Source organism: Anomaloglossus baeobatrachus, chromosome 12 (assembly GCF_048569485.1).
Source record: "Anomaloglossus baeobatrachus isolate aAnoBae1 chromosome 12, aAnoBae1.hap1, whole genome shotgun sequence".
Lineage (NCBI taxonomy): Eukaryota > Metazoa > Chordata > Amphibia > Anura > Aromobatidae > Anomaloglossus > Anomaloglossus baeobatrachus.
Window position 1 is genome coordinate 55,554,824 of NC_134364.1, and position 15,811 is coordinate 55,570,634.

The 15,811-nt window shown below is 51.0% G+C and overlaps 1 protein-coding gene across 2 annotated transcripts in view; it reads left to right on the plus strand.

The window, feature by feature from the left end:
- The window catches only part of SYNE2 (spectrin repeat containing nuclear envelope protein 2), a 518,190-nt gene that overhangs the window by 176,880 nt on the left and 325,499 nt on the right, over positions 1-15,811 (plus strand). For both annotated transcript variants that reach the window (XM_075330437.1, XM_075330436.1), the window contains exons 31-33: positions 1,204-1,772; positions 9,488-9,649; positions 12,335-12,485. In XM_075330437.1, the coding sequence (XP_075186552.1) occupies positions 1,204-1,772; positions 9,488-9,649; positions 12,335-12,485 (882 nt within the window). The remainder of the gene's footprint in view (positions 1-1,203; positions 1,773-9,487; positions 9,650-12,334; positions 12,486-15,811) is intronic.

A 15,811-nucleotide genomic window follows, 5' to 3' on the forward strand; every position in this document is an offset into this window, starting at 1 on the left:
GTTGTTCGTCGTTCCTGAGTCAGCACATATCGCCCCGTGTGACACCCCGGGAACGATGAACACAGCTTACCTGCGGCCGCCGGCAATGCGGAAGGAAGGAGGTGGGCGGGATGTTTAAGTCCCGCTCATCTCCGCCCCTCCGCTTCTATTGGGCGGCCGCTGTGTGATGTTGCTGTGACGCCGAACGTCCCTCCCCCTTCAGGAAGAGGATGTTCTCCGCCCACAGCGAGGTCGTTAGGGAGGTAAGTATGTGTGACAGGGGTGACCGACTTTGTGCGACACGGGCAACTAATTGCCCGTGACGCACAAACGAAGGGGGCAGGTGCGATCGTTCGTGCGATCGCACGATAAATTGACGCGTGTAACGGGGCCTTTATTGTCCTAAATTTTTCTAGATGCAAACTTCAGACTAACATTATTAGTCCTTAGTCCGTATCCTTTAATTATAGGGACCATTTGGGTGCATTTTTTTTTTACATCTTAAATAAATGTAGTTTTAATTTTGTCATAAATTGGTCAAAATCATCTTAGAAGATCATTTAGCAATGATAACAGTTGCAATCCCTGTTACTTAACTCATTCTGCAGCCATCTGTGAACTGACCATTAAGCCTAATATTTAGGCTAATACTTCTTCAGGGAATTTTAGCAGCCACAAAGATACAGACAGCAATAAACGGTCTCTGACACATTAGTTGCTGTATGAGATCATTCTGGGCATGCTCTGACTTTGGTATAGGTTAATGTGCCATGAGGAGGAGGAGGCGAGCTGTGACATAACCTATTATTAATGGTAGATCTTGTATTATCTGCTCTATATTGAGATTTTACCTTTCATTGTAATCCTGTCTGTGATGATAATGACAATGCTGAAAAATTGCAGGAAGTGTAAGTCTGATATTGGTAATCCTGTCTGTGATCATAATGACAATACTGAAAAGTTGCAGGAAATGTAAGACTAATATTGGTAGCCGGTGTGAAAATAAATATTTCAGCGTATGCATGACCCAAAATTTAGGTACACAACATGTGGATTCCCTCTTGGATGTACCGGATTACCTACATTACACACCACTCCCGCGACCTCGGCATTAGGCGAAACACAATTGATTAGTTTTGACCCAATATGTTCCTTTATATTCAAAAAAGTAGTCTTAATAATAGTTGTCCAACGATGCTAAACCTTTTTGTTTTCCGTTCTTAGAATGTCCAGGAAATGTATGAAAAAGATATTGAACATTTGGACAGCTTGGACGCCTCTGCCGCTGAACCCATCTCGAAACAGAAGACTGAGCTTCAAGCAATGAGTGAAGCAATGAAAGAACGAGAGAAAACCCTCGACTCCTTGGGAGGATTTTTGACTTCTCTTAAAACAGCTAAAATGTCCATTGAAGCCGAGTTTCCGGAATTGGGTATGGACAGGAGCACTCTGCTGGAGAAGCAGCGGAGACTCGAGGCTTTAGAAAAAGACATCTATCTTCTGGGTCAAGAAGCTGAGAAACTCGATGACCGTATGCAAGCTGCTGAGATCCTCATACAAGACCCTGAAAGTGGTGGTGAAACCTCATGCAAGAAAATGATAAGTGTCTTCTTTGAGAAGTTAGAAAGCGCCCAGCAAGCTGTCCAGAGCGCGCTTCAGAGCCTTCAAGATACAGAGACTTGTGAGCACCTGAATGAGCGCCTAAAACAATTTTGCAAAAATATTCAAGATATTCGAGTTCAAATTGATAAAATTGGCCTAAAAGATCCAACTATTCCTGCTGTGCAACAAAGGTATGTACATATAGAGATACAGTGCCAAAAGAGGGGTGTTAAGGGGGCTTTACACCCAGTGACATCGCTAGCGTTCGCACCCGCCCCCGTCGTTTGTGCGTCACGGACAAATCGCCGCCCATGGGGCATAATATCGCTAGTCCCCGTCACACGTACTTACCTGCCTAACGATGTCGCTGTGGCGAACTGCCTCTGGCGAACTGGCGGTTCGTGCGGTGTCACAGCGACGTCACACAGCAGCCGTCCAATTGAAGCGGTGGGGCAGAGAGCAGCCGCAGGAAAGTGACGCCCACCTCGTTGCCGGAGGACGCAGGTACGGTGTTGTTTGTCGTTCCTGCGGTGTCACACGTAGGGATGTGTGCTGCCTCAGGAACGACGAACAACCTGCGTCCAGCACCATCAACGATATTTGGGATTTGAACGACGTGTCAACGATCACCTATAAGGTTGACTATTTGTGATCGTTAGCGATCGTTCGTACGTGTCACACACAACGACGTCGCTAAAGAGGCCGGATGTGCGTCACGAATTCCGTGAGCCTGACGACATCTCGTTAGCGATGTTGTTGTGTGTAACAGCGCCTTAAGGCAATGGACAGACGGCATGATACAGCGAGGTCTTCTTCTCCGAAAATCTACCACGGTACATAAAACTGGGGGTCCTGGCTAGGTGTGGTGGTCGTTACCTGGGTGATACGCCTCTGCAGATTACCATTGGATACGTCAGGCCAGGACCAGATGGTTTACAACAAATGAAGAGCAACCAAAGTCCAAAAATATATCTTTTACTGAACTTCAACTTGGTAACAACTATATATCTATCAGACAGTAGGCACGATGCTTCATATATAATTCACTTGCTGTAAGTTAGTACTGGCACGTCTCAGTTACATCTAACAACAATTCCTTTCTCCTGCACTTCACTTGTGTCTCAACAGACCAGTGACCAATCCTGGGAGACCTCGTCTTCCCCTGCGGGGGCCGCACAGGTCGAGGTGTAGGGCTGTAGTCACTCGCAGCTACTCTCAGGTCCCATTTTGTATGTGAGGCGTCCCCTAGAGACATCACGTCAGGATGACTCCTCACTGTTACTGACAAACTCGATTTCTTTGTCGCTCCATTGGGAGACCCAGCCAATTGACAATTGGGTGTATAGCTTCTGCCTCCGGAGGCCACACAAAGTATTACACTTAAAAGTGTAAAGCCCCTCCCCTTCTGCCTATACACCCCCCGTGCCTCACGGGCTCCTCAGTTTTTATGCTTTGTGCGAAGGAGGCTGACATCCACGCATAGCTCCACATCTTAGTCAGCAGCAGCTGCTGACTATGTCGGATGGAAGAAAAGAGGGCCCATAACAGGGCCCCCAGCATGCTCCCTTCTCACCCCACTCTGGTCGGCGGTGCTGTTAAGGTTGAGGTACCCATTGCGGGTACAAAGGCTGGAGCCACATGCTGTTTTCCTTCCCCATCCCTGAATGGGCTCTGGGTGAAGTGGGATCCTAATCGGTCTCCAGGCACTGGGACCGTGCTCCCTCCGCAGCCCCTGGGGAATCTGCTGGACAGGAGCCGGGTATCGTCAGGGACAAGTCCCTGCTACTGTGAGGTACTCTGTGTCCCCCTGGGGGACCGCGCATGGAGCGCTTGTGCCATACACACTGCAGCACTGCTGGGTGTGTTAGTGCGCCGGGGACTACCGCGCCGGCCGCGCTTATTTGCCGGCCGCGCTTATAACTTTAGTCCCCGGCTTTTGCGGCCTAGTATCGCATATTCCCGCCCCCAGGCCTGCCAGTCAGGGGAAGGGCGGGACGCTGCACAGGACGTCAGCGCTGAGGGCTGGAGCATACTTTGTATCCTCCTCCCCCCTCACTCAGCACAGTGGGGCATCAGATTCCCGCACTTTCTAGGGCACGCCCATGGGCCCCTCCTCCCCACAGAACGCCGGCAGCCATTCCTGTCAGCACTTCTGACGCTGGAGAGGAGAGACAACACTGCTCTGGGAGGCCCAGGCAGGGAATCTGGTGATCACACAACCGCTTTGAGCGGTCGGTAAGCAGCACCTGGGTGCTGGCCCCACTGAGTGCCGAAGTGTACATATATATATATGCTTATATGCTATACATTTACACTGTACGGTCGCACTGTTGATTTTTGGCTATATACCCTCCTGGATTGTACTCAGAGGAGACAACAGCATGTCGTCCGCAAAAAGCAAGGGTGCCAAAGCACAGGCTTACTTTGCAACCTGTACCTCATGTGCGGCTATACTACCGGCAGGTTCCACCGATCCTCATTGTGTGCAATGCTCGGCCCCTGTGGCACTTGCTCAGCCGGAGCCTCTGCTACTAGTGGCCCAGGTGGAACCACCTGCTACCACTGTCCAGGTGACAGGGACGGAGTTTGCAGTATTTGCTGACAAACTGTCTGAGAGTACGGATAAATGGTCTGCTAAGATACTAGAAGCCTTACAGTCCAGACCGGTGACTCAGGCCACGGGCACTGTTGAATCATTGACCCCAGGCCCCCCTCAGTTGGAGCAGCAAAGTGCTCCTGGGGTGACCCATAGGTCCCAGGGTGAGGTCTCTGACACGGACCGCAGTCCCAGGCCGCCTAAGCGGGCTCGCTGGGAAATTCCCTCGACTTCAGTTCAGGGTCTCAGCATGAGGACTCTCTGGATGATGAAGCGGAGGTAGCAGATCAGGATTCTGATCCTGAGGCCGCTCTCAACCTAGATACACCTGAAGGTGACGCCATAGTGAATGACCTTATAGCGACCATCAATCAGGTGTTGGATATTTCTCCCCCAGCTCCTCCAATTGAGGAGTCAGCTTCTCAGCAGGAGAAATTCCGTTTCAGGTCTCCCAAGCGTCCATTGAGTATGTTTCTGGATCACTCTGACTTCAGAGAGGCAGTCCAGAAACACCGAGCTTGTCCAGATAAGCGTTTTTCCAAGCGCCTTAAGGATACACGTTATCCCTTCCCCCCTGACGTTGTCAAGGGCTGGGCTCAGTGTCCTAAGGTGGATCCTCCTGTCTCCAGACTGGCGGCTAGATCCATAGTTGCAGTGGAAGATGGGGCTTCACTCAAAGATGCCACTGACAGACAGATGGAGCTCTGGTTGAAATCCATCTATGAAGCTATCGGCGCGTCTTTTGCTCCAGCATTCGCAGCCGTATGGGCACTCCAAGCTATCTCAGCTTGTCATGCGCAGATTAATGCAGTCACACGTACGTCTGCTCCGCAAGTGGTGTCCTTAACCTCTCAGGCGTCGGCGTTTGCGTCCTACGCCATTAATGCTGTCCTGGACTCTGCGAGCCGTACGGCGGTAGCATCCGCCAATTCGGTGGCAGTCCGCAGGGCCATGTGGCTACGTGAATGGAAGGCAGACTCTGCTTCCAAAAAGTTCTTAACCGGTTTGCCATTTTCTGGCGACCGTCTGTTTGGTGAGCGATTGGATGAAATCATTAAACAATCCAAGGGAAAGGACTCATCCTTACCCCAGTCCAAACCAAACAGACCTCAACCACGGAAGGTACAATCGAGGTTTCGGTCCTTTCGGTCCGCGGGCAGGTCTCAATTCTCCTCGTCCAAAAGGCCTCAGAAGGATCAGAGGAACTCCGATTCATGGCGGTCTAAGTCACGTCCTAAAAAGACCGCCGGGAGAACCGCTCCAAAAGCGGCCTCCTCATGACTTTCGGCCTCCTCACACCGCATCCTCGGTCGGTGGCAGGCTTTCCCGCTTTTGCGACGCCTGGCTGCCACAGGTAAAAGACCGTTGGGTGAGAGACATTCTGTCTCACGGTTACAGGATAGAGTTCAACTCTCGTCCTACGACTCGGTTCTTCAGAACATCTCCGCCCCCCGAGCGAGCCGATGCTCTTCTTCAGGCGGTGTGCACTCTGAAGGCAGATTGAGTGGTGATCCCTGTTCCTTTTCAGCAACAGGGTCACGGTTTTTACTCCAACTTGTTCGTGGTGCCGAAAAAGGACGGATCCTTCCGTCCTGTTCTGGACCTAAAACTGCTCAACAAACATGTAAAAACCAGGCGGTTCCGGATGGAATCGCTCCGCTCCGTCATCGCCTCAATGTCCCAAGGAGATTTCCTAGCATCAATCGACATCAAAGATGCTTATCTCCACGTAGCGATTGCTCCAGAGCATCAGCGCTTCCTGCGTTTCGCCATAGGGGACGAACACCTTCAGTTCGTGGCACTGCCTTTCGGCTTGGCGACAGCCCCACGGGTCTTCACCAAGGTCATGGCAACAGTAGTAGCAGTTCTGCACTCTCAGGGACACTCGGTGATCCCTTACTTAGACGATCTGCTTGTCAAGGCACCCTCTCAAGTGGCATGCCAACACAGCCTGAGCATTGCTCTAGAGACTCTCCAGAGTTTCGGGTGGATCATCAATTTTCCAAAGTCAAATCTGACACCGGCCCAATCACTGACATATCTTGGCATGGAGTTTCATACTCTCTCAGCGATAGTGAGGCTTCCGCTGGACAAACAGCGTTCACTACAGACAGGGGTGCAATCTCTCCTTCAAGGCCAGTCACACCCCTTGCGGCGCCTCATGCACTTCCTAGGGAAGATGGTAGCAGCAATGGAGGCAGTTCCTTTTGCGCAGTTTCATCTGCGTCCACTTCAATGGGACATTCTCCGCAAATGGGACAGGAAGTCGACGTCCCTCGACAGGAACGTCTCCCTTTCTCGGGCAGCCAAGGCTTCCCTTCAGTGGTGGCTTCTTCCCACTTCTCTGTCGAAGGGGAAATCCTTCCTGCCCCCATCCTGGGCTGTGGTCACGACGGACGCGAGCCTGTCAGGGTGGGGAGCGGTTTTTCTCCACCACAGGGCTCAGGGTACTTGGACTCAGCCAGAGTCCTCCCTTCAGATCAATGTTCTGGAGATAAGGGCAGTGTATCTTGCCCTAAAGGCGTTCCAGCCGTGACTGGAAGGCAAGCAGATCCGAATTCAGTCGGACAACTCCACAGCGGTGGCATACATCAACCACCAAGGCGGAACACGCAGTCGGCAAGCCTTCCAGGAAGTCCGGCGGATTCTGCTATGGGTGGAAGCCACAGCCTCCACCATATCCGCAGTTCACATCCCGGGCGTAGAAAACTGGGAAGCAGACTTTCTCAGTCGCCAGGGCATGGACGCAGGGGAATGGTCCCTTCACCCGGACGTGTTTCAGGAGATCTGTTGCCGCTGGGGGATGCCGGACGTCGACCTAATGGCGTCCCGGCACAACCACAAGGTCCCGACATTCATGGCACGGTCTCAAGATCACAGAGCTCTGGCGGCAGACGCTTTAGTTCAGGATTGGTCGCAGTTTCAACTCCCTTATGTGTTTCCTCCTCTGGCACTGTTGCCCAGAGTGTTACGCAAGATCAGGTCCGACTGCCGCCGCGCCATCCTCGTCGCTCCAGACTGGCCGAGGAGGTCGTGGTACCCGGATCTGTGGCATCTCACGGTGGGCCAACCGTGGGCACTACCAGACCGACCAGACTTGCTGTCTCAAGGACCGTTTTTCCATCTGAATTCTGCGGCCCTCAACCTGACTGTGTGGCCATTGAGTCCTGGATCCTAGCGTCTTCAGGGTTATCTCAAGAGGTCATTGCCACTATGAGACAGGCTAGGAAACCAACGTCCGCCAAGATCTACCACAGGACGTGGAGGATATTCTTATCTTGGTGCTCTGATCAGGGTTTTTCTCCCTGGCCATTTGCCTTGCCCACTTTTCTTTCCTTCCTTCAATCCGGATTGGAAAAAGGTTTGTCGCTCGGCTCCCTTAAGGGACAAGTCTCAGCGCTCTCTGTGTTCTTTCAGAAGCGCCTAGCCAGACTTCCACAGGTACGCACGTTCCTGCAGGGGGTTTGTCACATAGTCCCTCCTTACAAGCGGCCGTTAGAACCCTGGGATCTGAACAGGGTGCTGATGGCTCTTCAGAAACCACCTTTTGAGCCAATGAGGGATATTCCTCTCTCACGCCTTTCGCAGAAAGTGGCCTTCCTAGTAGCAGTCACATCACTTCGGAGAGTGTCTGAGCTAGCAGCGCTGTCATGCAAAGCCCCTTTCCTGGTGTTTCACCAGGACAAGGTGGTTCTGCGTCCGGTTCCGGAATTTCTCCCTAAGGTGGTATCCCCCTTTCATCTCAATCAGGATATCTCCTTACCCTCTTTTTGTCCTCATCCAGTTCACCAATGTGAAAGGGATTTGCACTCGTTAGATCTGGTGAGAGCACTCAGACTCTACATTTCTCGTACGGCGCCCCTGCGCCGCTCGGATGCACTCTTTGTCCTTGTCGCTGGCCAGCGTAAAGGGTCACAGGCTTCCAAATCAACCCTGGCTCGGTGGATCAAGGAACCTATTCTCGAAGCTTACCGATCTTCTGGGCTTCCGGTTCCCTCAGGGCTAAGGGCCCATTCTACCAGAGCCGTGGGTGCGTCCTGGGCTTTGCGGCACCAGGCTACGGCTCAGCAGGTGTGTCAGGCAGCTACCTGGTCGAGCCTGCACACTTTCACGAAACACTATCAGGTGCATACCTATGCTTCGGCAGATGCCAGCCTAGGAAGGCAGGTCCTTCAGGCGGCGGTTGCCCACCTGTAGGAAGGGGCCGTTTTACGGCTCTATTTCGAGGTTTTACTTTACCCACCCAGGGACTGCTTTTGGACGTCCCAATTGTCTGGGTCTCCCAATGGAGCGACAAAGAAGAAGGGAATTTTGTTTACTTACCGTAAATTCCTTTTCTTCTAGCTCCAATTGGGAGACCCAGCACCCGCCCCTGTTCCCTTCGGGCTGTTGTTCTTTGTGTACACATGTTGTTCATGTTCAATGGTTTCAGTTCTCCGAAATTTCTTCGGACTGAATTTACTTTAAACCAATTTATAACTTTTCCTCCTTCTTGCTTTTGCACCAAAACTGAGGAGCCCGTGAGGCACGGGGGGTGTATAGGCAGAAGGGGAGGGGCTTTACACTTTTAAGTGTAATACTTTGTGTGGCCTCCGGAGGCAGAAGCTATACACCCAATTGTCAATTGGCTGGGTCTCCCAATTGGAGCTAGAAGAAAAGGAATTTACGGTAAGTAAACAAAATTCCCTTCTTTCCGGGGTCACAGACTCCTGGCTGTGTTATGCCCTTAGATCCCTATATTGGAACTTGTGTCCCAATATGGGGACCATAACTTACAGTATTTATTAATTGAGATCCTTTTCACTGTAGTCCACTGTTCAATAGTATCCGCTGATTCAAGTTCTTCTCCGTATCATTCCCCCTTTACATGGGTCTCATAGTTCACCTGCATATAATTTACTGAGCCTCCTTGGCCTTGGTTCCGGTCTATCGGACTTTCCGGTCTAACTACTGCTGCAATCATTAACGTTTCTTAACACAGTTCCTCAGTTGTCTCAACTTACTATCTGAGATGTCTCTCATCACACACCTGTAACATGGCAATCTGCTAACCATCACTCAACTCTGGCCCCTAACTGACTGTCCCAGGAAACGCCTCTCTTTTCAGCCCATATGACTCCCCCCAGTCTGGGCCAGTCAAACATTGGCGGAGGTGGGACCCATACCTATAAGGCATACCCCTCCTATCAGGCGTACCCCTCCCTATCAGGCGTACCCCTCCCTATCAGGCGTACCTCTCCCTATCAGGCGTACCCCTCCCTACCCAGGCATATTAATATCAGCCGTTTTCATCATATTATTTCATTTTAGAATGAAGTCTTTGACAACACTTGAGAAGAAGTTGGAGAAATTGGACCAAGAAAAGAATTCAATTTTTGATGCCTTTCAAAACATTTTCCAAACTCCACCAACAAAAATTGTAACGGAGTGCGAGGACTTTTGGGAAGACACGCAGCAGTGTCTTAGTCACAGGTAAGGGGCGCCATATCCATCTGTCTGTACATATGTCTGTGGCCAATTGTTGTATACCATATCTGGATATTGCTGTTTTACAGTACAGTGCAGGGTTTTTTCACTTCTTGACCTTTTAGATAAGGTTAACCCCTTCACGACCGTCCGATTTTGCGGTTTTTGGTTTTGTTTTTGTCACCATTCTTATTCCGAGAGATGTAACTTACTTATTTTTAAGTCAATATGGTCATGTGAGGGCTTGTTCTTTTGTGGAACGAATTGTACTTTTAAATGAAACCATGAGTTTTACCATATAGTGTACTGGAAAATGGCAAAAAAAATTCCAAATGCAGAAAAAATTGCAACAAAAGTGTGATTGCACTATTGTTTTTGAGATATTTTATTCACTGTGTTTACTATATGGTAAAACTGATGTCTCAGTGTGATGCCTCAGGTCAGTGCGAGTTCGTAGACACCAAACAGGAATAGGTGAAAACCACCGGATTCACGTGATCACATCATGTGACTTCCGGTATCGGGTGGTGAGTAAACCTCTACCGCCATCATTGTTAATATGGTGCTGTCAAATCTTGACAGCGCCATTTAAGGGGTTATCAGGTACGGGTGGTTAGCGATTCCACTCGTAGCTGCCAGGCACACATGTCAGTTGTACAAATCAGTTGACATGTGTGAGAATCCCCGCCTGCAGCCCGTGACAGCAGGTGGGGATTAACACTATGACTGCAGGGACGTAATATTACTGCCCACGGTCGATAAGGGGTTAAAGTAGACCTGTTAGGTCTCCAGTTTTTGCTATTTTTTCACTCCCACTAGTCTCCTATATAGTCCTTTATTTAATCCACCATTTCCCGGCTGACGGTCCAAACTGAAAATCTTCTCTATTACTTTGTTAATTTCACGGTGAGGCACCTTTTCCACTGTGTGTCGTTGTCTCATGAACATTTTCGGGTGAAGATTCCTTATGGGTTCCCTCCTGATCGGTCTATGGGGGGGGTTTGGGCATTAGGTTCTGTGCTCCCCATTCTCTCGGAGGAGGAGACCCCAACTGAGCTCCTAGGTCCAATGCGTTGACAGCCCAGGTGGATGCTGTTGACCATGACCAGCTGCAGCAAGTGCAGGGGAAGCAAGCTGGATTAGTTGACCCACTGGGCCACAGGGAGGACCCAGACTTACCCTTTAGTGGAAGGGGCTTAACTAAGCGACTACCGCGAGGTTGACACAAGTTACCACTCGCAGGGCAGTAACCGGGATTGTGGCAGCTGACACCTAGGACAGGAGACCGACTTAGGTTTAGGCACAGGTGCATTCGGGCACAAGAGAATTGGGTGAGGCAGGTGAGTACTGACAGATATGGAGGATACAGCAGGGACGGATAGGTATGGGAAGGCAGGTACAGAGTGATGAACACAGGAATAACGGGACCTGGCAAGGAGCTAGACAGATAGGACACTGACTAACTCAAGGTGTTGCGCAGGCACCTCCCCTTATGGGAGTGTGCCTAAAATACATAGTGCCTCTCAGGCATAGACTGAGAGGCATTTTCTGAAAATGTAGTGGCGGCCCTATAAGAGGAGGGCCAGTGTATGCATGCGTTCCCTAAGCACATTCCCGGGAGACCTGGGCTGCGTGCACAGTCTTCGTGTAATGCCTGATTGGAGCCACAGACTCAGACTGGCTGTAAGAGGAGTCTAGAGAAAAGCCGCTCACAAAGCAGGACCCCAAGAACTCTGCAACCCTTTAACCCCTATACAGGGATTTGGAATTACACAGAACCCCAGAGATCACTACCTGTGTGGTAGGCTGTAGTCCGGGGTCGTCAGGCAGGGTCAAAAACCAGGAGATGCAAAACAGGAACCGAATTGGCAGGCAAGAGCGTAGTGAGGAGACAAAGCAGAGGTCAAATCCGGAACTGGCAGCAAGGTACAAAAATGACAGGCAGGAGGGTAGTCAAAAAACAAGCAAAGGTCAGCGCATAGGAATCAAAATACAAACAACACATGAACCAGGAGTACAGAACTATCTCTGGCAGTGGTCATGTGACAGGAGGTGGAATAAGAAGGGTGTGGTGTCTTCCCATTAGCTGCAGGTGAATGTTGGCAACTTCAGCTGGAAGACACACACGCCACCTACTGTCAGCTAGTGGTACTGCAGGTTCCAGGGAAACCCAGCCTGGTGGATGAGCGGAGCCTGTGCTCCGCAGAGCCACGGGCACCGACTCCTCTCCCATCACCAGCACTATCCATGGTGGGAACATGGTGTCGTCTGGCGATCGGAGCAGAAGTCGCAGGAGCGGGCTCCGGTGGGGACATGACACTTCGAGAAGGGAAGGAGACAGCAGCATACATAGATGGCAAGGGGAAAGCGGGGGAGGATGCGATCCGGCCGGGGAGGGGAGTAATTCGGAGTCTCTGCAAAGACGCCGGCGCTACAACTATGTACTTCTGGTCTGGAGGGATGAGAAAATGTTTTTGGTGGCTCTTCTCTTTTTGAAGCTGGCAGCAATAGACCAACTCCGTGAGCGCATTTATATTTTCACTTTTTTTTAAGTGTAATCAATCGGAGGGCACAACATTGGGGTGTTTTTAATAAATTTTTTTTTTTTTTTTAATTTTGTGGCAGATTATAATTTTATTATTCTATCTTGCATTTAAAAAAGTTTTTGTTTCTTCTCTTTTTTTTTTTCAGCAAAGAGCAATGTGATGCCATCATTGAGCTCCTTCGCAAGTTCCAGCATCACAAGACAACGCTGACCACTTTGATTCAGAAAGCGGAGACGACCGTTACTCACCGGTCATCCTACATGGGGAAAGAGAACCTACATAAAATGTCGATGAAGGTAATGGGAATATTACTTGCTGTGGTTTGAAGCTGATCATGGTTTTGGTTGCACAGTCTTCCATATGTAGGATGAGACTCTCCTATTCAAGTTGTGACAGAATACAATCCATTTCTTCGGCGCTCCATTGGGAGACCCAGACGATTGGGTGTATAGCACTGCCTCCGGAGGCCACACAAAGCATTACACTAAAAAGTGTAAGGCCCCTCCCCTTCTGGCTATACACCCCCAGTGGGATCACTGGCTCACCAGTTTTCTGCTTTGTGCGAAGGAGGTCAGACATCCACGCATAGCTCCACTGTTTAGTCAGCAGCAGCTGCTGACTATGTCGGATGGAAGAAAAGAGGGCCCATACTAGGGCCCCCAGCATGCTCCCTTCTCACCCCACTTTATGTCGGCGGTGTTTGTTAAGGTTGAGGTACCCATTGCGGGTACGGAGGCTGGAGCCCACATGCTGTTTTCCTTCCCCATCCCCCTGAGGGGCTCTGAGGAAGTGGGATCTTACAGGTCTCCAGGCACTGAGACCGGGCTCCATCCACAGACCCAGAGAACCTGCTGGATATGGAGCTGAGTATCGTCAGGGACAGGGCCCTGCTACATTAAGGTACTCTGTGTCCCCGTACACATCGCGCACACACACACCAGCATTGCTGGGAGTGCTAGTGCGCCGGGGACAACAGCGCGGAGCGCTCGTGCTATTATTCACGGCAGCTTTGCTGTGTGAATTTATGTATTGGGAACTGCCGCGCCGGGCCGCTGCTGGGTGTTTTTACACTGTGGCGCGGCTGGGACTTGTGGTGCGCCGGGGACTCCGCGCTGGCCGTGCATATAGGACGGCCGCGCTTATTACTCGAGTCCCCGGCTTTGCGGCCTAGTTTCCGTTTCGTTCCCGCCCCCAGCCCTGCCAGTCAGGGGAGAGGCGGGACGCTGTACAGACAGTCAGCGCCGAGGGCTGGAGTCTGCTTTGCATTCTCCAGCCCCCTTCACTGGACACAGTGGGACGCCGGTTTCCCGCTCTTGCCTGGGGCACGCCCACGGCCCGCCCCTCGTCACACGAGCTGGAGAAGGACGCCGGCAGCCATTCCTGCAGTCCGAGCTGGAGAACGGAGACAAGCTCTGGGCAACCAGTCACAGGACTCTGGCGACCACACACCCGCCTATAGGCGGGCGGTAAGCAGCACCTGAAGTGCTGACCCCACTATATACGTTGTGTCCATTTGTATTTTAGCTTACACTGCACTGTAGGTCGCTATTTTTGGCTATATGCCCTCTTAGATGGCGAGACAACAGCAGCAAAAAAGCAAGGGTGCTAAGGCACAGGCTTTCTATGCTGCTTGTATTGCATGTGCTGAAGTGTTCATTTGTACTTATGCTTGTATGCTATACATTGCACTGTACGGTCGCTATTCTTGGCTATATGCTTCTAGATGGCTAGACAACAGCAGCAAAACAGCTAAGGTGCTAAGGCACAGGCTTTCTATGCTGCTTGTATTGCATGTGCTGAAGTGTTCATTTGTACTTATGCTTGTATGCTATACATTGCACTGTACGGTCGCTATTCTTGGCTATATTCTCCTAGAATGGCTAGACTACAGCAGCAAAACAGCTAAGGTGCTAAGGCACAGGCTTTCTATGCTGCTTGTATTGCATGTGCTGAAGTGTTCATTTGTACTTATGCTTGTATGCTATACATTGCACTGTACGGTCGCTACTCTTGGAGATATTCTCCTGGATGGCTAGTCTACAGCAGCAAAAAAGCAAGGGTGCCAAGGCACAGGCTTTCTAAGCTGCTCATATTGCATGTGCTGAAGGGCTCATTTGTACTTTATGCTTGTATGCTATACATTGCACTGTACGGTCGCTATTCTCGGCTATATGCTCCTAGATGGCTAGACTACAGCAGCAAAAAAGCAACACAGGCTTTCTATGCTGCTTTTACTGCATGTGATACTGTTCCACCGGCAAGTTCCACTGACCCCCGTTGTGTGCAATGCTCCTCTGTAGCACTTGGTCAGCCGGGGTCTCTACTAGAGGTGGCCAAAGGAACCACCTGTGAATCCTGTCCATGGACAGGGACGGTGTTGCAGTTTCGGCTGATAGATTGTCATGGGATAGTGACTTGCAGTCCAGACAGGCCGTGGGCAATCTTGCCAAGGTGTAGGCTCTGACACGGACGACAGTCCCAGACAGCCTAAGCGAGCTCGCTGGGAGCGGCACTCGGCCTCATCACTAGTCAGGGTCACAGCAGAGGACTCTCTGTATGATGAGGCAGACGTAGCTGATCAGGACTTTGATCCTGACACCGCTCTCAATCCGGATACACCGGATGGTGACGCCATGGGGAATGATCTTATAGCGTCCAGCAATGGCATGTTGGATATCTCTCCCCCAGCTCCTTCAGTGGAGGAGTCAGCTTCCCAGCAGGAGAAATCCCATTTCAGTATCTCAAGCGTACATTGAGTACTTTTCTGGCCACGCTGACTTCAGTGAAGCAGTTCAGGATCACCACGCTTACCAGATATGCGTTTCTCCAAATGTATTAAAGATACATGTTATCCCTTTCCCCCTGACGTGGTCAGGCGCTGGACCCAGGGTCCAAAGGTGGCTCCCCCAATCTCCAGGCTTGCGGCTAGATCCATAGTTGCAGTGGAGATGGGACTTCACTTAAAGATGCCATTGACAGACAGATGGACCTCTGGTTGAAATCTGTCTATGAAGCTATCGGCGTGTCGGTTGCTCCGGCATTCGCAGCCGTATGGGCACTCTAAGCTATGTCAGCTGGTCTTGCGCAGCTGGTCTTGAGCACAGGTACATCTGTGCCGCAGGTAGCGTCCTTATCCTCGCAATGTCTGCATTGCGACTTACCCTATTAATGCTGTCCGTGAGAGACAGTCGAGGTTTCGGTCCTTCCCAGGCTCGGGCAGGTCCAAATTGTCCTAGTCCAAAAGGGCTCAAAAGGCTCAGAGGGGCTCAGATTCCAGGCGGGCTCAATCACGCCCAAGGAAGGCAGCCAGAGGAACCGCTTCCAAGGCGGTCTCCTCATGACTTTAAGCTCTCTCTCCGCATCCGCGGTTGGTGGCAGACTCTCTCGCCTTGGCGACATTTAGCTGCCACAGGTCACAGACCGGTGGGTGAGAGACATTGTGTCTCACGTGTACAGGATAGAGTTCTGTTCTCGGCCTCCGGCTCGATTCTTCAGAACTTCCCCACCTACCCACCGAGCCGATGCTCTTCTGCAGGCAGAATGAGTGGTAATTCCTGTTCCTCTTCAGGAACAAGACACGGTTTTTCCTCCAATCTGATTGTGGGGGACCTAAAACTGCTCA